This window comes from Vespula vulgaris, chromosome 1 (genome assembly GCF_905475345.1).
Source record: "Vespula vulgaris chromosome 1, iyVesVulg1.1, whole genome shotgun sequence".
NCBI classification, from domain to species: Eukaryota; Metazoa; Arthropoda; class Insecta; order Hymenoptera; family Vespidae; genus Vespula; species Vespula vulgaris.
The window spans coordinates 9,520,563-9,545,638 of NC_066586.1; the positions used below are offsets into that span (position 1 = coordinate 9,520,563).

Below are 25,076 nucleotides of genomic sequence, written 5' to 3' on the forward strand. Positions count from 1 at the left end.
ATCCACCAATAGAAGAAGTGGATCCAGCGTCGAGTCCCGTCAGCCAATCCTCATCACCGGAACAGAGATAAACTGCAGCATTCTCATTTGTTAAAGGTAAAGGTAGGTGTCATTTGATTGGTACGTACGTCGTCAGGCATACCGTTGAGTGCGAGTTTCGTACCATAGAACTGTACATAGCTGGTAAGGGCCAAGAAAGGTACATTAATCTCACGTAACAGGAACTCGTTGAAGGGAGTTTATTTTTTCGAGGCCCATGCTTCGTGAGGTGTAACAAATACTTATGTTTTTCTAGTTGCATATACAAATCCTACATCATATATAGCACGCTTATAGTAAATAAATAGTATAAAATGAGATAGATTAATCTGTCGACAGATGTGAGTGTAATTCTATACTTTTGAAATAATTCTAACCTCTATTTACTCGAAGATTGTAGTCAATTTCTTAATATTATTATTAAGTAACTCAATACTAGGGATTGAAACATATTAATTTTTATATTTTTGGAACTCTTCATTGTTTTTTGTATATATTTATATGTATTCTTATGAACAATGTTGTTGTACTTCTATCATCTTTTACTATATGGTTCAGCCATTACCACTACAATAGTATGTTCTAATTCAATTGAAATACAATTTATATTCTAATTTGTAAAATCAATGTAAGACTGAGATTATAATAACAAGAATTTTTAGATAATAATTGAATCTTTATATAAATAATATTGAAATATTTTATGTAAATTATTTGTTATTAATGTTATATATACATTCTTATAAATTTCATAGTATCATTGGCGACATTTGATATATAACCTTACGTTTTTATTATTTACATATAAATATGTTATTATGGATAGATATTTCAATTATATATGATATTATATATGAAATATATAAAATAAATAAATATATAACTGTTTTTTGTTATTTTGATATAGACTATAAAAATGGCAAAAGGTTATAAACATTTAAAACATCTGAAATCTGAAAAAGCTAAAGTGAAATTAAAAGCAAAAAAAAAAGAACTATTACCAAAAGGATTAAATGTAACAGATACATCTGTTAAAGTTAAAAAAATCATGATACGAGATCAATTTAAACTATATAATGAAACTGAAATTGTTAGTAAGCGAAAACTTAATATTAAGGTGTGTATATAATATTTTTGGTTCATTTATGTAGTATTTATCCTAATGTTTTTCTTTAGTATTATTTGGTTTTAATATTATCTTTGTGTTTTTCTGATCTATAGGATTTATTAGCTAGACTTCAACATCATAATTCTACAGTTCGTCAAGAAGCAGTTAAAGAACTCAAAGATATTTTATTACAACATCCTTTAGAAATTTTGAGTTCTCAGTTGAATCTATTGCTGCAAAGAATTTCTGCTTTATTTTTTGATAAAGAAAAGGATATAAGAAGAGATTCTTTAAAAGTATTAAATTGTATTTTGAATCTTATTTCTAATGAACAACTGACTCCTTTTTGTAATGTTTTAATTACATATTTAAGGTGTGCAATGACACATATAGATCCAAATATTAAAGAAGATTCTTTATTATTTTTGGATATATTGATACAACATTGTAATAATATAATTGTAAAACACAGTCATAAAATATTACCAAACTTCTTGGACATGATTTCTAGAATGCACACTGAAACAAAACCAGAAAGACAATTAACAATAACATTAGATTCTAAAAATATTACTGTAAAATGGAGAATTAAAGTTTTAGAATGCCTTGGGAACATATTAAGATCTATTATAAATTACAAAAAAATTGAAAAAGCACAACATTACACATCTGCTGTAAAAGTGATATGCATAAATAAAGAAACTAAATATATTCCATTCTATAGGCAAGTTGATATACAAGATTATAAAATAAATTTTGAGAGTATTACTAATTTAAGAAATGATACCAATGAAAGAAGTTTAGATGTAGCTGAATTCATTAAATATATAAGTGTATTAATACCTTTAATGTTTGATAGCTGGATTGAAGTATGTCCAGAAGAAAGAACTGTAACTAGTAAAATTTCTGGAACTATTATTTCTAGTGAAACATCTATTTTGTTAAAACATATTGTAATAATTATACAATTAATAACTGAATATATTGATATATTAGATTATAATGATCATATAAATACCAAAATGTGGTTTACAAATTCTTTTCAAAATGTTTACACTAAGAAATTGTTCTCTAAATTTCCATATACTAAAACAAAAACTGTTGAGAAATTTAGAAAAAGACAAGAAGATTTTTCTAGTCTAGAAATGACTGAGAAATGTTTAGAGCAAAATTTGGGCATTTGTCAAATTTATACTTGGTTTACATCTATGAATATAAATCATATCACTAATAAATTGGACAAGACATACTGTCAATATGTTATGGATTACATATATGGTATTTAAAATATATTTATCTGGATACTGTTTTTATAATTTATCAATTACTGCTATTTAAGTTTGTTTTATTACAGAAATAATTGATGATTGGTCTGATATGAATAATTTTGTATTACCACAATTAAATAAACTTCTCAGAACCTTGTTTTTTAAAGCAAGTCAAGTATGGTACGTCAATCATATAACGATGGAATCTATATTAAAAGTAATGATAAGTGCAAGTTTTCATCAATCAAAGAAAGAATTACAAATACAATTACATGATATAATTAGTGATATTATATTAGACCATACATTAACTGGATTACAGAGGTAGGAGTAGTTTTTAAAATATATCTTATGTTTATTTCTATACATTTTATGTCTATATATATTTAATATTTTACATATTTATACGTAAATATTTCTATTTAGTCTATAGAAAAAAAAAGACAAATTCTAAAAGTAATAGTTCTATTATAGTGAACATATATTTAAGGACTTTGTATCAACTTTACCAACTCTTCTTCTACATTCTTGTATACATGAAAATATAATACAAATGATTAATCGGGCTGTACTTCATCACAAGGAATGGATATGGAATATACTTGTAGAAAAACAGGATGCTATTATTGGTAAATTATTTGAAACATTTCTGTGAAACATTTCTGCCAAAAGGAATATATGAATTTTGTATTAATAACTATTAAATTATTTATATTACAGACAATGCAAAAATAATTGAGATTATAGGATCAGAGGATGAGGAACGTTCTCGTTTAATGATATGTAATTTATTTTATTTTGTAAATGAACAAGTGTTCTATTAATAAAAAATTAAATTTTATTAATTATAAATTATATTGATTTCCCAAATGATTAATATTTGTAAATATTATTACATAAATATTATTAAAATTAATTCTTTTGTTTATTCTTTTATTTAACATAATACTTATGTTTCTTTAGAAATTAACGATTCTTACAATGTGATTATTGTAATAATCTATATTTTAATTTCTTCACTTCTACAAGTTGATCAAATTAAATGACTCTGTTTATGAAGAATGTGAATGAAGAATGATATAATACATTCAAACACTTAGTTGATATGATAAAATTAACAGAAAACAACTTAAGTTATTTCTAACTTAACTTAACTAAGTTATAAATAACTGAAGTTATTATGCAATATATTTATTATACTCAAATACGATTGTGAGAACAAAAACTTATCCTAATGTAAAATGAAAAATAATATTTGTGCATATGAAATTGATACTTTCTTGGATTCTTGAGAATAATAAAGTTTTGATATTGATTTTTTTATTTCAAACTCTATTATTAAAGTTTTAAATGTTGGAGTAAATTTATTATATTTTATTCTATAGGAGGTAAAACAGGGATCCAAAGTACTTGTTTTAATATTGTGGAATTCAAGTTATGCCTCTCCATCAAGTTATATCTGCCACTAATTGTAATAAGAGGCTTGGGTATTAGAGAATAAAAGGATTATGCATATAATAATATATACATGTGCGCAATAACTTGTCTCTGCAATATTTTGTCCTTATGATTAAAGGAAAAGCATGTTGAACCATTATCAATTGACTTTTTGTCATTTAGAATAAACTAATGAATGAGTGGACTAATTTTGAAATCCAACATTTACATTATTTGTAAAATTGTTGACATATCTTTGTTAAAAAGACCAGTTTCAATATTCAGTGATTTCTATCGCTTGGACATACAATTGATAGTTTAGAAGCTAAAGCCTATACAAGATAATCGAAACTTTTATTCTTATTTTGCGTAAATTCATCAAAGCTACACTGCAACAAAGTATCTTCACTTGTAATGTGTTACAATAATATTCTTAAATTCCAGATACATTCAATGGATAACAGCAGTGGTTACACAGTAGTGGATAATAGCACATAAAACATGAGATTAAAACTTTGCAAATACGATAACTGATTAATGCAATTGATATTGTGTCTAACGAATTATAATTAGTCAAACCCTGGCTGAACATAGTTCGTATTTAAGTCTTATTATATCTGCTGCCATCTGTCCATCATATATATATATATAACGTGTCGTATGTGTGTGTGTGTGTACATAAGATGAGATTTATCAAATGCTTTGATGACAATGAAACTTTTTATAAGTATTGATGTATACGTATTGTTTGGAGATAAATGTGTGAAAAATAATTTAGTTATGATCTCATAACTGTTATAATGACAATATAAATATAATGTAATAAAATTATATTGTAAAAAAATAAGTGTTTTTCAAAAGTATATTTTTTTCATTTCTTTTCTAGAATCTAAGTAAAAAATATTAAGAATGTTAATAATTAAAGCAATATTTAATATATTCAAATATTGTACAATTTTCTTTTTTTATTATCTAATCTAATGTAAACAATATAATACTGGATTATTTAGTTATATTTGATATTATTTCTTAATAAATTATCGTTGGCAGATAATCTTAAAATAAATTGTGAATAATTGTTAGTGTCAAAAATTATTTAATAGGTTTTCCATTTACCAACAAGAAATAAGTTTGGATAAGTATATACATCCCACTTATAAAAATTACGAAAATAATGCATATAATATGCAGATGTAAGTAATGTTTATTTCATACAAATGATACCTTTTCTAAGAAATATTTCTGAAAAATTCATTCTCCTTTATCTTTTTGCGATCTCTCAAGACTATTTCAGTTTGTTTAAATTTATTTCGTAATTCTTGTAATGTATCCTCTGCAGATCTAGTAGCACTTAATAAAACAGTATTTTTGTTTCTATAATAAAGTGTAATATAAAAAGTAAAACATTATGATATTAAAAATATTTTTTCTAATATAAATCACATACTTTATATTATTAATTACATTAGATAAGTTAATGAGATTGGAATTAGTATTTATCCAATCTACATTGTACTGCGTTGTAAATTCGTTTAATTCATCTTTCATATTTCTAACTTCTTTACATAATATTTTGTACTTTTGGTAATAATCCTTGATATCTTTTGTTAGATTCGGAGTAGACTATATTAAATAAATGATATAATTGAACGAAGTATATTGGTAACATAAATACATAATCTATCAGTAATGAGCAACCTTTCAATGGGCAAAGATTGAAACCTCATATTCCATACAAACCGCAACAAATGCGATATTAAATACTTAATATATTAATTAACAAATTTTAATTTGTGGGATTGTTATTTTTGACACATTTACTTTGACAGATTTACTTGACTCTGTCTCTTGTTATTGAACTTTCCAGCATTGGCAGATATGCTTGAAACTTAGACTTTAGTACAATTTTTTAATAGTTTATTATAAAGTTGATGCATTATTTTACTAAAATTTTTCACTTTAGCTTATGAAATGCAACATTTCTGCCAACAGCAATTGGATAGCATACGAGTCTTGGGCCATGAGTTGTTCACTACTGTTTTATGTAATATATAATACCATTTACAAAATATTTACATGCATAATGAACTGTTTAAAATAAAACTTACATATCCCAATTGTCCATGGGAAAAGTTTTTATCATATAATGCAATTGTACATTTAATATCATCCCTAAAAAGAAAATTGATACTTTTATATTTGATATATAATTATACAAGTTTTAGAAAATATATACCAATCTTTTTGTTCTTGCTGTGTTCTTAGCAGTTCTAAATTTCCTAATTTTTGTTTGTAAATATGATCAATTTTTACATATTGTAAGATAGTTTGTTTCAAAAATTTTATTTTTTTCTGCAGATCATTATAGGCTGCATTTTTTGACCAATTACTAACAGATAGTTTAGTATCTTGAGATCTCCAAGAATATAATTGCTCTCGAGATTTTTTATCAATAATATTTTCATCAAAAAACTGGAAAGATATTCTTATGTTATTCGAAAAATTTATCGTTTTTTTTTTTTTTTTTTTTTTTAATGTAAATTAAATTTAACCTTTTTGATCAATGAATCAATTCGTATTTTTATTGAAAATTCATTTGACACACCAACATCGTTTATAGATATTTTCATATTTTTTTCACTCATTGTAATGTTAAAATTTTTTATTTTTATAAGATATTATTAAACTATTATTTAAAAAAAAGTGTAAATTGCAATTACAAAATCTTACGCGTATTTAACTATGACTGTATTCAATAGGAGTAAGCAAACTGATCGAACCGTTCAAAAATTTAGAATGATCAAAGAAAGTTATTAGAATAATACATTAATATATAGATAAGTTCTTTATTATTTACATAAATGCTACTGCCGATTTTAATTATTGCAATTTACATATATTATATATAGATAATGAAAGAAATATCGTTTATAAACCTTGGTACATGAAAAATAGAAGAATTAAATAAACTAATAAATTTTAAATATAGATTCTTTAAATATATTTATATACTTTTAATCTGTTACGAAAAATGTGTTAGTTTAATAATTTTTTTACAACGTTTTTATCTCTGTAAATTACTATTATAATACGTCTTTATATTCTAATAATTTTTGGTACACCCAAATAGTATACAATCTTTTATAAATATTCTTATGAATTACAAATGTTCTTAAGATTGTAAAAGAATGTTCGTTGAACGTTCATAAAAATGATTTGTATTATCTAAACATTTGCATATATGTACTATGGGTTAATGTATATATATACTATATTATAGTAGAAAAAAATAACAAATGCAAATGAAACAACAACAAAGCAGCTATATAAAGCTCTTCTGAAGATAATTTGTTGAAAGAAAGAATATTCCATTTGATGGATAGATTTTGCATATACTTTGATAAGCAAGATGCCAACAAAATATCACTTTATTATTAATGTAATACAAATAAATATGATATATCTAATCAGTTTGTTTCTAGTACAAAAACTCTTCCGGTATTGCAAGAAAGCTAAAGATACAGAATGATTTATGAAAAGTTATTCAGATTTATCATTATTTTTTATATTAGCAAATTTGAATTTAAGGTGATTTTCATAATTTATGTAATGATGACACCTTTTTAAATAAGTAGCTTTAAAAGTGATATAGAGAAAATACCAATATATATAATAATTATAAATTATAAGTCTTACTAAAGAGATATTACTTCATTGTATTTAATATATATATTTTTATAAATTATATTTTCAATTTTTTTATACTGGTATATAATTTACGTATTTGTGTTAGAAAACGGTATTTATATATGAATAATATCGTTGTTTAGTTTTTTAGAGTACTTTAAAAATATTGTGTTAGAAGATTTAAAAGGTATCATGAATTCTATAAATTTGTTTATACTTAAAATAAAATAAAAATATTATATTATGATATTTATATAAACTGCATATTTATATAGGTATTAAAGTGAATTCCTATAATATTTTATAAAAGCGACATATTTTATTCTCATTTGATATTCTATAATCTTGCATTACCTTTTTTCTTTTTTTAAAGGAACATTAATAAATATAAAAAAGTATACATTGAAAACTATCAATATTTTGAAATATAGATTACATTCTAAAATTGATACTTCAAAAAATGTGATTCTATACACATTTTGGAATTTCCAAATCCATTATTTACTTGTCTTGAATTCAAATAATTCTACTAGGTTTTTTGCTTCCAAAGCCCATAATCTCAAATTCATGTTATAAACAATAGAATTTCTTTCATAATTAGTAGATCATTATTTTAAAAGAGAATAAGTTATACCAAAATCTATTATTTATGAAGAGTTGACTTTTATGTGCATGATACATATCTTGAAACCAGTTATTATATTATTATATTATTAAAGAAAATTGCTAAAATAGATTTCAAATTTGATAATAATTGGTTTATTTAATTGAAAAAAAAATTTTAACAAGTCATTAATATTTCTGAAAGGACAGTATCTAGACATATTTTAACACGTATACTAAAAAAATTTGTTTAAGCAATAATAGTAAGGAAAGAGTAACTCAAAGATTATAGATTTTTCAACAATTTTTTGTATGCAGTTTATAATGAAATGATGCAACTTTTGTTTAAACTCTTCTTTATATATTTTTTACTGTTAATATTTTATAAAAAATAAAATCTTTAATTTTTTTCACAGTGTGATTTTACCCTTTTAAATCGAATTAAGTAATGAAACAAAATTAAAGTTGTATTATAAAGACATACTATACTTGTATCCAATTTCCGAATTTTTTGAATTTCTGGATTGCATACCTTGCCTTATTACTTAAAGCAAAAGTATGATCCTAAAAATCTGTTTCTTACATTTCTTGCTGGCTAAATATTTCTTTAATCAATTGTAACTTTAAAAATAATTGTAAGATATATAAGACATATGTTCATATGACATTTTTCATTTATATTAGTACGTAGACTGACTCCTTAAAGTATTGACATGCATTTATAAATTACCCTGTACAGTATATTTTTTGCATTACACATATGTTGTCACAGAGTATTCGACAATTTCTGGGTTGAGAATTTTCCCTTGCAAATACTATAATTATCATTTCTTCTTCTCTTTTGTTTGTTACTATCAATAGTGATGCGAATCATGTGGTTATGTATTGAGGTTTTAAGAAAAAGAATAATAGGCAAAACAATAAAGTTATGTGATATCTCACATACATAGAAACAATACAGAAATAATAAATTGATTTTTATGACATTCAAATTTTCGAACTTTTTAGATATCATGTTCTTCCAAAAAGCATAATTACACATTATTAACACTTTTCACATGATTAATAGTAAATCGAACAAAATCCACAATTTGAAATGCATTTGAAAATATGTTGAAAGTTAAATAAAATTTTATAAAACTTATTACACTTACTTTTTAATGTACTATTATAAATAATGAATTCTGAAAACCATTGAATGAGACTTCACAAGCGTAAATAAAAATACTGATACAGGCATAAGAATCACTGTTTATATATTTTGTAACATTTACTTATTCACTTTCAGAACCACTTGCAGCACTACCACTACCAGAAACACTACCACTTCCACTTGCAGACCTTGATTTTGAATGAGATCGTGACCTCGATCTGGATTTTGAACTTGATCGCGATTTTGATCGTGATTTAACAGGAGAACCAGATCGAGATCTCGATACTGATTTTGATTTGGATCGAGATCTTGATCGAGAAGAATTTCTCGATTGAGGTGATTCAGATCTTGATTTTGATCTACTACGTGATTTAGATGGGGAACGTGACTCTGATCGCGATCTAGAACGAGAACGAGATGAAGACTTTGATGCTGAGCGAGAACGTGAACGTGACTTGGATCTTGAACCAGATTTAGAGGGAGATGGAGATTGAGTATGAGATCTTTTGCTGGAAACACGAGAAGATGCTCTGGATGATGCACGCGAACCGCTCTCATTTTCGGAGTCAGCTGAAAGAAAAAAATAATAATGAGGATCTGATTAAAATTGCAGATATATTAATATCATAATTAAAAATATATATAACCTTTCTCTTCTGCTTTTTCAGTTTCCTGCTGCATTTCTTCTTCCTCCTCTTCCTCTTCCTCTTCTTCATCTTCATCTTCTTCTCCTGGAGGTTCTAATTGTTTTTCTCTGTATCTTTGCATTTTGAATTCATTAGCATTTAATGGTCGATGACGTACAATTAATCGTGTATTATTTGGTTGTTGACCAGCTTTCTGTCTGCGTTTACTAAGTCGTACACGAGTTTCCAATTCATTATAATATACCTGAAATCATGAATAAAGTAATTAAATAAGTACTTCAATAATTCAAGAGAAATATTTCATCTTTGATACCCCATCTTGTCGTATAACAAGAAAATAATTTTCCTCATATCCCTTAGATGCTTTGCTTTTAACATTCCAATTATACTCTCTAGCCATCTTATATTCATATTCTTCTTCATCTGCATAGTCAATACCAGCAGCAAAATCTCTCCTTCGTTTTTCTAATGTTTCTTCTAAAGGTAAGAAATATGCTACAAATTGTTCACCACTCTCATCCATGACGCCCCTATTCCCATGAAATTATATATTACGAAGATTTATTACTAATTTATAAAATATGAATAGTAGTAGTAAATTAAATTAACATAAATTAAAGGAGATATAACTTTACCGAATCATTGCTTGGGACATCTCTTCTATCTGAGCAGGGACAGAACGTCCTGTTGGTGCAGGGTCGGAATCAAATATTACTTGAGCACAAGGGTATTTCCATAACTATGATAATAAAAATATATGATTATATTGAAATTCAACAAAATTTTATCAAAACTCATTTTTACATTAATAGATACCTTAAAATCAGGATATACAGGTAAAATCTCAACAGGTACAACATTTGGTTTGCTATAATGTTTATCAATTGGTTTCTTATTGTCTTCAAATGTTTTTTCAATTGCTTTTATTTGACTTTCTCTGTCCATATATAATGTCTCCTCCTGTCATATAGAAAATCATACAGAAAATCAATTTTAAAAATCACAAATATATAAAGTTAATTACTTAAAAATATATAAGTTAATTACTTACTGCATTTGTATACAAACCTTAAAATTTTTCTTAATACTATAACCAACTTTAGCTTCAACTTTATCAACTGTCTGTGGTTGAAATCTAGTTTGTTCTGTAGAAATATATTCAGTACGTCTAAGCCAAGAAACACTTCTGGCATGATGTCTAGATCTTTTTGAATCTTGTGGCGTAAGAACATCTTCTTCAAGAAGCTTTTCATCAGCAGGTTCTAACTGTGCATTAACATCTCCAGCATAGGTATCTTTATTTATAAGATCTATTTCAACACCTAAATCATGTTCTGTCAAAACTTCATATTTGTAATTACGTTCCAATGATGTGGGGTTATATCGAATAAATCTATTAAGTAATACAATTATATTTACTACAGATGATCATTTTATAAATGGATAAAATTTAATAATCAATACATACCGAGTTGATTCAAACGGATATGTGATAAACTTAGGATCAAATGGAATATCAGGAAGTGTATTACAATATTTAACTCTACATATTAATTCGGATCTAAAACAAAAAATAATGTAAATATGTAGTTTGAGAAATATATACATATTTGAGGTGAATTTCCCTACCTTTTTTCTGCTGGTCTTGTTGTTCGTTTATCTCTTTCGGATGTACTCCCATTAGTTTGAATTGTCGGTGCCATGTTATCGAAATAGATGATACTCCAGAAAATTCGCGTAAACGTTTATCAAATTGGACTAAAAAACAGGAAAATATAGAATAACTATCTGCTCTTTATTTGGTCGTTCGACATCGGTACTGTTCGATGATTGGCTAGCGCGGCACCTTATCAAAATCGAACTGTGATTGGCTTGTACTTTTAAATCGAATTTTTGTTTGAGACTCGTATTCATAATCGAATCTTATTTTGAGGATCGCCTTAACTCTTTCTAAATTTATAATCAAAGAATAAGCAGACTTTAGCAAAATCTCGAGATATGACTTGTTGAAGATTATCTTCCAAAACGTTTCAACCTCTTTTATGAATGTTTCTTATTCGACAGAAGCATAGACTTAATATTATCTCATTGTGTTGTATTTATAGTCATTTAAAACGATCTTAATTGACATATATATTTTCATAAAAAACGAACAAAGTATACATGACAAGAGGTTAGTGTTAAAATAAGACATGTGACAAAAATTTATTATTTACTGTTTCATTTATAATGAATTTGAGAAACTAGAAATATCGAAATTCGAAATATTAACTTTTCAAATGAGGAAGAAAAAAAGAAGAAATACAAATGCATATTAATAAACAATATATTCGAGACGACTAAAATCCTTTTCAATTTTATGACGAATAAGAATTTAAAAGATTTCATTTTTCAAAATCCTCAGTTATGTTTTGAATATTAGCATTAATAAAAGACAGATTTAGATAAACCATATCTATATTTCTAATTAAAAAATGTATAAATATAATACAACGTATAAATATGGAAATATTTTTTCAAATATTTTCACAAATATAAAATTTATCAATTTTAAGGCGATCTATATTTTCTATATAGTACATAGAACTGTATATACATTTTCTTACTGTATATAGGATACAATGTTCTATACGTATATAGGATACAATTATATAGGATACAGCTATATAGTTATCACGAAAATGTTACAACAGTGGGTTCGATTTTAATTGTTATGGTATTAGTTATAAAAGTGAATTACACAAAATATTTGAGAAATATTTAGTAAATTTTATCAATTATCAATTGTTATGGAATTTTTTATTATATCATTTTTGAGAGAGTACAAATTTATACATTCAATATTTTATTATAAATCGATGTAATTGAAATAATAAAGAAACAAGTTGATTAACTGAAATATTTAATCTTGTGATTTGTTAGAGTCTTTATAATACATCTTACGATTTTATTTTTACAATAATAGAATTTTAATCCGATATTATTCCTCTAAATAATTTTTATGATTTACACAGTTGGATATATGAATCCTTATCGCGCCGAATTGTGATGTCAGACAATCTCGCAATTTAATTGGTTATCTATAAGAATAATAATAGTAAAATTTCACATGCTAAATTCTATGATCATTACTATTACTATATGGAAACATGTTACGAGTCAATCTAGTCATGTATTATAATTTAATTGGTATATAATGTATCCTCTAATATGTAAAATAAATGTGAGGTTGAGGTTATAATAAGAAGAATTTTTAAATAAGAATGGATTCTTTGTATAAATAATATTCAGACACGTTTATGTAAATTATTTAGCATTAATGTTGTATATACATTGTTTATAAATTTCAGTATTATCGACGCCATGTGATATATAATTTTATTTTTATTATTTATATAGGATCTGTGATTACAGATAAATATTTCAATTATATAAAACACCATATATAAAATATATAAAATAAATAAATATAGTTATATATGCGACTATATAACTATGCTTTATATTACAAAATATAGTTTAGTATAGACTGTAAAAATGGCGAAAAGTCATAAATACATAAAACATTTAAAATCAGAAAAGGCTGAAGTGAAATTAAAAACAAAAAAATAATGAATTACCAAAAAAATTAAATGTAATAGATATTTAGATTTAAAAAACCGTAATTTATAAATAGTTTAAATAAAATGATGAAGTTAAAAGTATTATTAAGTTTAATGTTAAAACATGTATATTATAATACTTTTTGTTGATTTATGTAATATTTATACCAAACACAAATGTTTGGAATATATATTACATAATTATTATTATATGTATATTATTCGTTTTAATATTATCCTTGTTTTCTTTTGATTTATAGTAAAATTGTAGATATTATTATAAATGTATTAGTAAAACTTTATCATTATGATTCTATAATTTGTCAATAAGAAATCAAAAAACTCGAAGACATTGTATTATAATATTCTTTAGAAATTTTGAGATCTCAATTAAATAAATTGTTATAAGGAACCTCTACTTTATCTTGATAAGAAACAGAATAGAAGAAGAGATTTTTTAAAAGTATTACATTTTATTTTAAGTCCTATTTTTAAAGAATGACTGATTCTTTTCTATGATTTTTTTAATTTCATATTTAAAATTTACAATGACACATCCAAATATTAAAGAAGATTCTTTATTATGTTTGGATATATTGATATAAAATTATGATAGTATACTTAATAAAAAAAGTTCTAAAGTATTACTGAATCGCTTAGATATGATTTTTAGAATATACATTATTTAGAATGTACATTGAATTAATTAATGGAAGATTTTAGAATGATTTGGAAATCTATTATAAGTTACAAAAAAATTAAAAAAAAGGTACAGAATACATCTACTGTAAATGCAATATATGTAAATAAAGAAGCTAATTATGTTCCACTGTATAAGTAAGTTGATATACAAAAATGTAAAGTAAATTGTGATATCATTATTAATTTAAAAAATAGTATCAATGAGAAAAATTTAGATACATGTTAAATGTATAAATGTATAAATGTATAAATGTATTAATGTCTCTAATGTTTGATAGCTGAAATGAAGTGTGTGTGTTTGTATAAATAGAAATAAGAATTAGTACAATTTTTGAAACTATTATTTCTAGTCAAGTATTTATTTTGTTAAAATATACTATAATAATTATACAATTAATAATTGATATATTGATATATTACATTATAATCATATAAATATCTAAATTCTTTTAAAAATGTTTAGATTTTTCTAAATTTTCATATATTTGAACAAGAATTGTTAAGAAATTTAGAAAAAGGAAAGCTTTTTTAGTCTAGAAATGTTTGAAACAAAATTTAGAAATTTGTCAAATTTATATTTGGTTTATAGTTATGAATATAAATCATATCATTAATAAGTTACATAAGAAATAGTGTAAATGTGATGGATTATGTACATGTTATTTAAAATATATTTATATATATAATGTTTTTAGAGTCTATCAGTGATGAATTATTATTGTTGTTTAATTATTTTCATTATAGAAGTAATTAGTAATTGATGTAATATTAATAATTATGCATTCCTACAATTAAATAAGTTTCTCAGAAGTTTTTTTTTTAAAAAGAAGTCATAACAAGGAAATCTAGATTACAAGCAGTCATAAATACAAGTACTCATCAATCAAAGAAAGAGTTACAAGTATAATTACATGATATAATTAATGACATTGCATATAATTAACTGAATTACAAAAGTAAGAAGACTGTAAAATATTATATCTTATATTTCTGTAAATATTATATATATTATTTCTATAAATTTTGTTTTATATATTTAAATATGTTAATGTTTTTTATTAAATATACATATAGAAAATAATTTTTATATTATAGTAAATATATATTTGAAGACATTTCAACTCTTGTTTTCTTTTACATTCTTTTGTATATAAAAATATGATACAAATGATCAGTCAGTATTTTGCTGTCAAAAGGAATATAAAAACATTGTATTGATAGCTACTGAAATATTTATCATAGATAGTGGAGAAACAATTAGTTGGAATTAGAGGATAAAAAACAAATGTAATTATATTTCGTAAATAGACAAATTTTCTACTAATAAAAAATTCAATTTTAATAAGTATAAATTACAATGATCCTCAGACATAATACATGTAAATATTATAAGATAATATTATTTTAATTTTTTTATTTATTTACTTATTTAATAAAATTTTCGTCATTTCAAAAATTAACAATACTTACAATAAATACTGTGCTAAAGTATATATACATATGATTAAATATATTCTGTTACATCCTTACAAATCAATCAAAGTTACATTTAACATAATTTGTTTTTTGTTGAATATTTAAAATCTAGTGATAATGCTCACATTTTCGATCAATGAATCTTCTACAAATCCTTGATTATCAACACCATTTTTTTTTATATCATTTAAACGTTTTAATACTTTTTGTTCATTATATTTTTGATTATTTACAGTATTTGCACATTCTGAAGTTTCTAGGTATATTGTTTTAATGATATTTTCAACACTTGGTGTAATTGGTAAAACTGGTAGTTCATTATCCAACTTTGGCCAATTTGGATTGTTATGCAATTCATACTCTATTTTTAAATAATGTTTCTTAGATTTTTCAGGAGGATAAAGTTTTGGAATTAGTTTCTTTTCTATCCCATACTCTATTATTAAAGTTTCAACAATTAAGCATATAAAAAAGTTTGCTAAAGCAAGTACTAAGATTATAATCCTCCAATTATAGTCTGGAGGTATAAGTAATTGTAACAAATTTATTACCCAATTTGCAGGATAAATTGTAATATATATACAAATTGAAATCAAAAGAACAATAGAAAATGTAAACACACCATTTGTATAAATAGGTTGCCTATATGGTTTACCACGTGAGAATATTATTGCCATCGTAATGTATTGAAACATAGATATACAGAAAACTGAGTAGTTTTCATAACATGTATACCCAATATTACTGGTATGAACAAAAGGTGTAAACCAAGAAAAATACCGTACTGTATGATATGCTATTGCTTGAAATGTTGTCATTATTAACATATGCATTGTTAAAGACAATAGTGGTGTGAAACTCAAGAGACTTGTCATTGGTGGATTTTTAGCAAGTTTTTTTTCATATGCTTGTGTTTTTCCAAAAAATGAAGCAAAATTTACAATCAAAAAAATATCAATAAATAAAAATTCCAAATCTGTCAAATTAGAGTCTATTGAATATAAAATTATAACAGACAAAAATTCTGTTAGGGAATATGCAACCATAAATTTGAAAATTCCAAATGATGTGACTAAAGCAGCTCGTCCTTGTCGTATGACTTTAGGAATACATGTTATGTCAGGTATTCTTGAAGTAAAAGGACTAGCCACGCTAAAAGAGATAAAAATATTGAGATAAGAAAATATAAATTATAAAATAAATATTTTGTGTATTTTGATACATGATTTATTTTTATTTGAATCTATTTTTACCTTGACTCTGCTTCTGAAAGAGATACACCTGCATGAGCTGCTCTTAATGCTCCACAATCATTTGCGCCATCTCCACACATAACTATAAAGCAAATTTAAGAAGTCAAAGTAAATAATTGTAATAAATTTATAAACGTAGTTAATACATACCCACATAATAACCAAGTTGCATAAGTTCTAGAATCAATTGTTGTTTTTGATCACTTGTCATTCTTGCAAATATTGCTCCCCTTACGCAAATTTTTGGCACAATATCAGGATAACATTCTTTTAGCAATTGCCATGTTTGTCCAGTTAAAGCAAATCTATAATTTTTTATATCTATTCCCTGTTCCATATCATCTAATATTGGTATCATATGTCTTTTGTCTCGAAGATTCTAAAAAAGTAATTAGCTATTCGAAAAGAAAGGTTTTGATATTGAGATAAGTTTTTAAGATAACATATTTACCAATTTTTGAGTTATATTTTGTACATTGAAAAATATTTCTGGTTCGGATTTTTTAAATTGATTTGGAACTATGACTACATCTATAACTGTTTCATTAGGTAAAAGTATACCACACTCTTTTGCAACACTTACTGCAGTTTGTATATTATCACCTATATCACCGACAAAAGACATAAATTTATTCATATATGACTAATATTTTAATTGTAAGTATAAAAATGAAAAAGAAATTGTCAACCTGTGATCATTATCACATGCATGTTAGCTTCTCTCAGTTCTTTTATAACTGAAATTGTTGGTTCTTTTAATCTATTTTCTAGGATAACTAAACCTAGAAATTCCAAGTTTTGTTCGACCTCGTCTCGCGTCATTTTTGATATCTACATACAAAATTATTTTATTTCATTTTCTAAACTAGAAAAACTTTATTAATGCTGTATAATTAATAAATATATGTTACCTTTGCACCATTTTCAATTATTGTAGATTGCCCCATAGCTATTACACGATAGCCTTGCTCTGTATAAGTTTTCAGGGTTGTTATTATGTTTTTTGGTAGTGTTTCTGGTTTACTTAAACTAAATATCATTTCAGGGGATCCTTTAGTATATGCTTTAAAATGGTCAGATCCTAGAATGCGTACTATGACAGACATTCGTTGTAACGAACTTGAAAATTGATATTGTTGCACAATACCAATTTCTGAAATTTTATTCATATTTTCTGTAAAATTATTATTTTTTGGTGGTTTCACTACTGTTGGTGTCACAAGATCATATTTATCTGATTGTGTTGTATCAGATTCTTCTAATATCCATTCAGTACTTTCAAACATCTATAATCAATTTTATAATAGTACAAATCAGGATTCTTTTTAAATTTATTTTTACAAAAGATTTAGTGATAAATCTTGAGAATTATAGGATTACCTTAACATCCAATGGATCCCCACAAAGTTTGCCATTAATGATATTTAGACTGTGACATACTAACATACCCTCAAAAAGAGAATGATGTTGTAGTTTTGATATATTCTTCTCTGATTCTTCTAAGTTACCATTTGTACATGGCACAACACCCCACATATCTAAGCCATCCTCTGTCAGCGTTCCAGTCTGTACAAGTAGATGAAAGTAAAGAAGAAATTTGATATTTCATAGTCTCCAAATCTGTAGATTAATGATTTTTTAACAATATGTTAATTATTATTTTATAAAATTCTTACCTTGTCAAAACATACACAATTAATGCTCCCACAGACATTAATGACCCTATTATTGATACAATATATTTGTGTACGTTTTAATCTTGCTTGTGCATATAATTTTCCTACTGTCATTGCAGCTGGTAAAGCTGGAGGAACGACTATTGTAATTATATCTAGAGCTTTAATTGCAATATCACCTGCTGTAATTCCTCTTGAGGCCTAAGAATGTAATTTTTTTTAAAGATTCTAAATAGCCTGATAGTAGAAATAGTTAATAATAGATTCATAACCATAGGGTTTTTTTTTACCTTGGTAACAACTGTATATATGAAGCCACAAGTGGCAACACATGCTAGTATGCCAATAAATTTATACGAATCTTGATCGAATTTGAAGTCTGCTGGTGGTGGATATAATATAGCTGCAACTAATGCACCTCTATTAGTTTGTAGACCTGTTCTAATGACTCTTGCAAGAACTGGATTATTCCCATAGCATCTATGATATGAAAGATAAAAATTTGATGAATTATAGAAATATTTTGAAATATGCAATTTTACATTTTCTTTCCTTGTATATACCTAGTTTGAATTATAGTAGTTCCACTGTACAATGTATGATGAGAAGATTGTTTTGAATCATATGGCACTTGATTTGATGGTAATGGTGTTTTTGAAACTGGTACAGACTCACCTAATCAGAAAGGAAATATTTCTTTAATTGATATCAATTGTCAAATAAATTTCTAATGAGATATATTTACCAGTTAGCATAGATTCATTTATTATACACTGTCCAGTTAATAATACTGCATCACAAACAACTGTTCCATGGTGATTTGGTAATTCTATAATATCACCTGGTACTAGTTCATTACTTGAAATGCTTTCAAATATACCTGAACTTCGATATACTCTAACATTTTCAAAAGAGGCCACAGTTCCTTTCAGATTCAGTTGATTCTAACGTATACACAAATTTTACACATATTAAGTTAACATAAAGTATAATTAGATAATCGTAGTTGTAATCTACTTACTTTACGTGTTTGCAAAATGGAACTTGTAATTCCAAAAAGAGACATGCATATTATAGCAATGGTGTAGTAAAGGTATTCTTCGGCAAACCATACTGCTAAAGTAAATACTTGAAAGATATAAAAAGGATTTAAAACTTCCAATAACAATAATACACCTATACTTTGCACTGGCACAACAATCTCATTGTTTCCATAGACAATTCGTCTGTAAAGTTTAAATAAAGAAAAATAAATTTTCTGTATAACTGGAATTCAACATTAAGCAATTAATAAGGTTATATATTAAAATACCTTAGGAATTGTTCTTCCTTAGAGAGTCCCTTGTTCTGACCAAGATGAAGGTCTGAACACAATGTATATTTGTCAAGACCAACAAGTTTGGAAAATGTATTTTGTGTAACATCCCAAATATAACATTGTTTTTTACACCAAAATGCTTTATACTCTGTTACTTCAGATTTCGTACCATTTTCTAAAGTAAGCTTAAGTTTTTTATTTTTGACACTTTCAAGTAAGTTTATACTATTACTTCCCAAAATTGAGCTGAATGATTTGTCACTGAAAAATATATTGTTTAATAACATATTATTTGTATAAAATATTAATTGTCAGTTGATAACAATCGAAATATCATTCCAGAGATTATCTTATTATTAGAATCGGATTTCGTTATGTACGCTTTTATAATTGTTCTTACGAATTATAATTATATTATAATTATATGTATATAATTGAAATTCAACTGACCTCACATTTTCAGTAGATATTGTCTTAACGTTTTTCACGAAATAGGATTTATACCTTCCTTGATAGTCATCCTGCATGTATAATTATTGTTATTTTACGTAAATTTTTATCTTCTATTAAGAGAAAAATAATAATGGAAGGTCTGGTCTATTAACGAAGATTTTAACTGTTTCAAGAAGTAACAACACTTACGATCACAAGCAATTTTGTGGCTTCCTCTAAAGGGCATTTCCTATGTGTTGCATACAAATACAATCGCGGATACCAATGGAAAAGAAGTCTTACGAAACCGACAGTTAATATATAAGAAATATAAATTATAATCGTTTTCAATACACTCCTTTTAAATCCATATACCTGCTGAAATTATATATTAACATATTTTAATAGAGGATATCGTATATGTATCATTGAAGAATAAAAAACAACAAAAAGTGATCTTACTATATCTTCATCTTGGCCAGTTTGGATTTTTTGACAGTCTATTTTCGACTGTTCATCATTCTTTGTGTCTAGGATATAAAATTAACATATGAATATAGATACAATTAAATCACAAGTAGAATATAATGAAGTATACATATATTTTGAGATAACAACAAAGAAATAAGTGACAATATATGAGGTATAAATTCTTATTGCGATTCGTATTTGTAAATAGCGCGATCTTTCGTTGACATCTTGCCATTATCTTATTTGATCTGATACGGTAAAACGATTAACATAGTAGAATATATCTTAAAAGAAAAGAAAGAAAGAAAGAAAGAAAAAAAAAAGAAAACGAATTGTTTCGTCATGCTAAAACAGTACGGAGTTTCAGTAATGGATTTTGTTATTTGTCATTCTAATCCATAATATTACAGATTTTAGAAATAAGCTTACGCGATAAGAATTCAATAATACTTCTGTAATGTCATAGAAGTGCGTCTTATAAAAATTGCAATTCGTTTGTTTCCTTTACGAAAATATATAATAGATAGATATTATTATTCTATTATATTACAGTCTGCTTTTTTTAATCAGTTTTAATATTTCTTTCAATATCATTTTTATATTTTAGTTTTGTTTACCAATGGAATATACAATAATTAAGTATGTATATTTCGAAATAAAAGTAAACTTGTAAAATTTAAATATAGTGTATTGAAAAATTTACAACAGATAAAAGAATGTATAGGAAAATGTTTTATTTTCTTTCTTGAATATTTTCTGTTTAAATAGTTGATTCGCTTACCATTCGAATCGCTCATAATCGCCTCGAGATTGCTTCGAGATCGTTTATTTAAATAAGGTCAGCGATTGTGTATTAGAAATTTTCGCTTTTTCAAGGCGTAGTTGTCAGCCTAGAAAATTTCTCTCTTCCTTTATATTGCACTGAAAATGATTACATATTTACAATGAATTGTTATGTTATTGTCATATTTAAATATTTTTCCTATGCATTATTCGATAAAACAATTTTCATGATTTGCTCGAATTGTAAAAGAATTTTGGCAAAAAATGAATCGTTTAATTATTGAAGAAATTCAAAGCTAATCCGCGCAAGTCAAGACTCGCGATAACCTTTTCCTTGAAAAATCATTTTAAAGCGGAAGTGACGTGAAAGATAAATCATGGTCGTATGCGATTACGTTGACCGTGCACTTGAATTACACACAGTTGGTACAGCCGTTGTACAGTCAAACAACGAAATAATTCATTATTCAAATCATTCGCTTCGTCGGGATTAAATTCATAACTTTTGTACAAAGTTCGTAAAAATGCAATTGATACGTATATCAAGAAGGTAAAGAACCCGAAAAGAAAATAATTTGACGCTATAAATGACGAATACACGCTGATAAGGTGACATTACAGAGTGATTAAGTATAACACTTATAAAATGTATAATATATTTTTTTTAATATTTTAATTTGTCGTAATTAATTAACATTTAAAATCCTGTTACATTGCGTCGTTATAAATTTCTTTACAGTCCTTTTATTTTATTTTCAGTACTATTACAATTAATCCTCAAGAATGTAAACAAGATGGTTTTGAGGTAAACAATAAGTAGATAATTATAATATTACTGTTCGCGCAAAGTATTACACAACATAGTTTGATAAATTCAGGTAGACCAAAACTGCTTAAAATAAAACGTTTAAAAGTCTGCTAGAAATATTTCGATGAAGGACGATTCAAAAAATATTTTTAGTCGATTTAATGCAAATTTAAGATATCTTGTTTATGGTATCGCCAAATCGTTTTCATCTCCGTCGGATAAAAATTTAATTTTAAGCGTTCAATATTGAATGAGATAAAGTTGAATGCGGTTTAAAAACGTTTTATTACTATATGAGTTATACTCGAGACGATACAAAAATCTCAGTTTTGACCACCAACAGGTCACCAAACAGGTAATATTTTTTTAAATCTCTGACGCATTCATAAAATGTATTCTTCACGTTCGTACTTTTTTGTTCTTTTTTTTTCTTTATATGTAATCATAAAAAAAAGAAAAACACGAAAAGAAAAAAAAAAGGAATATTTTCGATTCAGCATGTTCACGATGTGTCATGTGTGCTGTCATTATTCTTGACTTCGCGGCGGCTATAAGCAGAGATAATAATAAGAATTCACGAGAGCGAAACGTGTTGTGTCTTCCATATACTGTATCGGTATTACTTCGTTTTCTTTGCGCCCGTCTAGTCGCAAAGACATATTAATGTTTTATTTAATATGACATGTCGACCGACTAGTTTGTAAGTTATTTCACTTATGCAACAGTTCTTCGATTTCCGATGTTTTAACATCAAAGCAATTATAGACTTTGAATGTGATCGTCGAAAGAAATTTGAAAGTGAAGGAGCGATAAGAATTGTAAGGTGCATCAAGGTAAGTAGCTACTAGGTTCTTTGAAATCGTTACAAGAAAATCGATCGGTGTATTGTAAAAATTGTCAAAGACGACATCGCTTAATAAGAGATGATTGTAAGTATTTCTTCGCAATATATAAACGATGATTAATGATTAGCGCCAGTTATTTGACGAAATAATGCGGACGAATAGATCAGGTGGAAATTCTTGCGATAGCGGCATTGTAATTCAGTGTTTTACAATTGAATGAAAAGAGATAATTAGGATTGCATAATAACTCGTTCTATTCGTATTAGGCGACATGGTACATCCTACTGCGTTATGCCACTTTTGATTTGACTATGTATAGGGAAAAAAATAAACCGTGATTTTTTAAAAGAATATTGTGATACGAGAGTGGTTTAGAATTAATTGTATCGTCAAGATTACTTATTGCGTATGATAACATAAATTCATTAATGCGATTAGCCAAAAAATGAGAAAATTTGTTAATTATGATTTTTCAATCTATTTAATTCTCTAAGCGATTATTTCATCATTCTTCTTCATGTATAAGAATTTTATGTATAAGAAGAAATATTTATGATAACTCAGATGGAGAAGAAAAATGTGATCGCAATTGTATTACTTTTTCCTTAGGAGACTGCAAATATGTGTAAAAAATTGTTTATGTTATAATCTGCTCGAATAAGTTGGAATAAGGAAAGAATAGAAACATTCTATAGAGACTGGAGATATTAAAAAATATTTTTCCACGATCGTACGTGAAGATTATCTTCGAAGGATATGAAGTAAGAGAAAAATTAGATGAAACTAAACGAAGTTTTACTCACCCAATTTGTCTGTATCTTTTCTTGAGGCACAAATAATTCCAGTTTCTTTTTTTTAGAACGCCCTCCGCGCTTTTCGCGCGGATCTGGACATAACCGAAATGTCTTGGGATTAATTTTCGGTGTTTAATTTTCAACGGACTTTTAAAGAATATTATAACAGTGACAATCCAATTCTTCTTTCCTTTGAGATTACGCAATAGTTAAGAAAGAAGAGAAAAATTAAAAAGATAGTTGAGAAAGAGGAAGAAACAAACTAAAAGCATTAATGCTAAATAAAATTTAAATAGAAATCGAAAGGAGCGTCCGAGTTGCGCAAAGTTGATACCAATCGAACTCAATGAAATTCGCGTTTGTTGAGTATGATTTCATATGAGACTCTCTTTATGTTTCTTCTTCAAAGCACGAAGTCATAACTTGAAATGAACGCTAACACACCTGTTTCACATCAAACTCAAACGAGTACTGCGGCTATAAGCGTGATATTTCAAACTCTTCGGCTCTTACGTTGTCATCTCGAATTTCCCCCACCTCTTTCATTCATTCCCTCTCTTCTTTCTTTCGTATACAATCATTTACACAATATAATGTTATTGCTTTTCGGTTTGTAAATATACCTTTTTAGTCATTTGGTAAATACTTTGATATTTTTAAATAAACACAACAAAAGAAACGTAGTTAGTTTGAAATTATTATTTATTAATAAGAAAAGCAAAAAAGAAACAGAGATAAATAAAAGAGTGTTATTTATAGGATCTTACGTATGGACATAATATAATCCATCATGGATTATAATATATTATTATTATTATTATTATTATTATTATTATTATTATTATTATTATTATTATTATTATATATGTATATGTGTATCGTTAGTTTTTTAAATTATAATGAATTTAATATTCAGTATAATCCACGAAATTATCTATTTTATCTTTTTAATTCATGTTCGTTACAAAAAAATA

The 25,076-nt window shown here is 25.7% G+C and overlaps 4 protein-coding genes and 1 long non-coding RNA gene across 10 annotated transcripts; 2 read left to right on the forward strand and 3 right to left on the reverse strand.

Annotated features, from left to right (window-relative positions):
- The first annotated feature begins 173 nt into the window (after positions 1 to 173).
- LOC127072102 (testis-expressed protein 10 homolog) lies at positions 174 to 3,331 on the forward strand. Of its 4 annotated transcripts, none has more exons than XR_007785314.1 (6): positions 174 to 380; positions 947 to 1,156; positions 1,261 to 2,425; positions 2,502 to 2,739; positions 2,906 to 3,044; positions 3,136 to 3,331. XR_007785314.1 is itself a non-coding variant. In XM_051012242.1 (6 exons), exons 2-6 carry the CDS (start codon positions 956 to 958, stop codon positions 3,237 to 3,239), a joined length of 1,863 nt encoding a protein of 620 aa, XP_050868199.1. In that variant the 5' UTR covers positions 174 to 380; positions 947 to 955; the 3' UTR covers positions 3,240 to 3,331. The 4 variants fall into 4 exon arrangements, 3 of the variants coding, with proteins under 3 accessions (XP_050868199.1, XP_050868226.1, XP_050868210.1); XM_051012242.1 differs by having other exon boundaries at positions 2,890 to 3,044; XM_051012253.1 differs by lacking the exon at positions 174 to 380 and adding an exon at positions 403 to 667 and having other exon boundaries at positions 2,890 to 3,044.
- Positions 3,332 to 5,038: 1,707 nt separating this feature from the next.
- Positions 5,039 to 8,648, reverse strand: LOC127072116 (uncharacterized). Its single transcript, XM_051012295.1, has 5 exons — positions 6,405 to 8,648; positions 6,089 to 6,324; positions 5,961 to 6,024; positions 5,300 to 5,475; positions 5,039 to 5,226 (listed from the first exon to the last, which is right to left on the reverse strand). Exons 1-5 carry the CDS (start codon positions 6,495 to 6,497, stop codon positions 5,082 to 5,084), a joined length of 714 nt encoding a protein of 237 aa, XP_050868252.1. The 5' UTR covers positions 6,498 to 8,648; the 3' UTR covers positions 5,039 to 5,081.
- A 733-nt stretch (positions 8,649 to 9,381) lies between these two features.
- Positions 9,382 to 11,736, reverse strand: LOC127072109 (RNA polymerase II-associated factor 1 homolog). The gene is made up of 8 exons (XM_051012280.1): positions 11,572 to 11,736; positions 11,411 to 11,503; positions 11,011 to 11,335; positions 10,759 to 10,902; positions 10,578 to 10,681; positions 10,256 to 10,472; positions 9,943 to 10,186; positions 9,382 to 9,865 (listed from the first exon to the last, which is right to left on the reverse strand). Exons 1-8 carry the CDS (start codon positions 11,643 to 11,645, stop codon positions 9,417 to 9,419), a joined length of 1,650 nt encoding a protein of 549 aa, XP_050868237.1. The 5' UTR covers positions 11,646 to 11,736; the 3' UTR covers positions 9,382 to 9,416.
- Positions 11,737 to 15,632: 3,896 nt separating this feature from the next.
- Positions 15,633 to 24,638, reverse strand: LOC127071800 (polyamine-transporting ATPase 13A3-like). Of its 3 annotated transcripts, none has more exons than XM_051011493.1 (18): positions 24,112 to 24,638; positions 21,654 to 21,793; positions 20,864 to 20,931; positions 20,612 to 20,776; positions 20,420 to 20,490; positions 19,964 to 20,230; positions 19,673 to 19,877; positions 19,397 to 19,595; positions 19,215 to 19,326; positions 18,942 to 19,131; positions 18,652 to 18,852; positions 18,356 to 18,541; positions 17,887 to 18,261; positions 17,665 to 17,806; positions 17,427 to 17,578; positions 17,126 to 17,354; positions 16,976 to 17,057; positions 15,633 to 16,874 (listed from the first exon to the last, which is right to left on the reverse strand). In XM_051011493.1, exons 2-18 carry the CDS (start codon positions 21,667 to 21,669, stop codon positions 15,824 to 15,826), a joined length of 3,711 nt encoding a protein of 1,236 aa, XP_050867450.1. In that variant the 5' UTR covers positions 21,670 to 21,793; positions 24,112 to 24,638; the 3' UTR covers positions 15,633 to 15,823. The 3 variants fall into 3 exon arrangements, with proteins under 3 accessions (XP_050867450.1, XP_050867441.1, XP_050867460.1); XM_051011484.1 differs by having other exon boundaries at positions 20,612 to 20,779; positions 24,112 to 24,637; XM_051011503.1 differs by lacking the exons at positions 20,864 to 20,931; positions 21,654 to 21,793; positions 24,112 to 24,638 and having other exon boundaries at positions 20,420 to 20,532; positions 20,612 to 20,765.
- On the forward strand, positions 22,074 to 24,081 carry LOC127071811 (uncharacterized). The gene is made up of 2 exons (XR_007785236.1): positions 22,074 to 22,264; positions 22,415 to 24,081. It is a non-coding gene; the product is annotated as an uncharacterized LOC127071811 (long non-coding RNA).
- Positions 24,639 to 25,076: the final 438 nt, after the last annotated feature.

Coding starts and splice junctions, on each gene's coding strand:
- LOC127072102 (XM_051012242.1), top strand. CDS start 956: ATGGCAAAAGGTTATAAACATTTAAAACATCTGAAATCTGAAAAAGCT. Junction 2,426..2,501: donor TGTTATGGATTACATATATG/GTATTTAAAATA, acceptor GTTTTATTACAG/AAATAATTGATGATTGGTCT. Junction 2,740..2,889: donor ACATTAACTGGATTACAGAG/GTAGGAGTAGTT, acceptor GTTCTATTATAG/TGAACATATATTTAAGGACT.
- LOC127072116 (XM_051012295.1), bottom strand. CDS start 6,497: ATGAGTGAAAAAAATATGAAAATATCTATAAACGATGTTGGTGTGTCA. Junction 6,025..6,088: donor CAGCAAGAACAAAAAGATTG/GTATATATTTTC, acceptor TTTTCTTTTTAG/GGATGATATTAAATGTACAA. Junction 5,227..5,299: donor AATGTAATTAATAATATAAA/GTATGTGATTTA, acceptor ACTTTATTATAG/AAACAAAAATACTGTTTTAT.
- LOC127072109 (XM_051012280.1), bottom strand. CDS start 11,645: ATGGCACCGACAATTCAAACTAATGGGAGTACATCCGAAAGAGATAAA. Junction 11,336..11,410: donor TATCCGTTTGAATCAACTCG/GTATGTATTGAT, acceptor ATTACTTAATAG/ATTTATTCGATATAACCCCA. Junction 10,187..10,255: donor TTGTTATACGACAAGATGGG/GTATCAAAGATG, acceptor TCATGATTTCAG/GTATATTATAATGAATTGGA.
- LOC127071800 (XM_051011484.1), bottom strand. Junction 17,579..17,664: donor GCATGTGATAATGATCACAG/GTTGACAATTTC, acceptor TCGGTGATATAG/GTGATAATATACAAACTGCA. Junction 16,875..16,975: donor CTTTCAGAAGCAGAGTCAAG/GTAAAAATAGAT, acceptor TATCTCTTTTAG/CGTGGCTAGTCCTTTTACTT.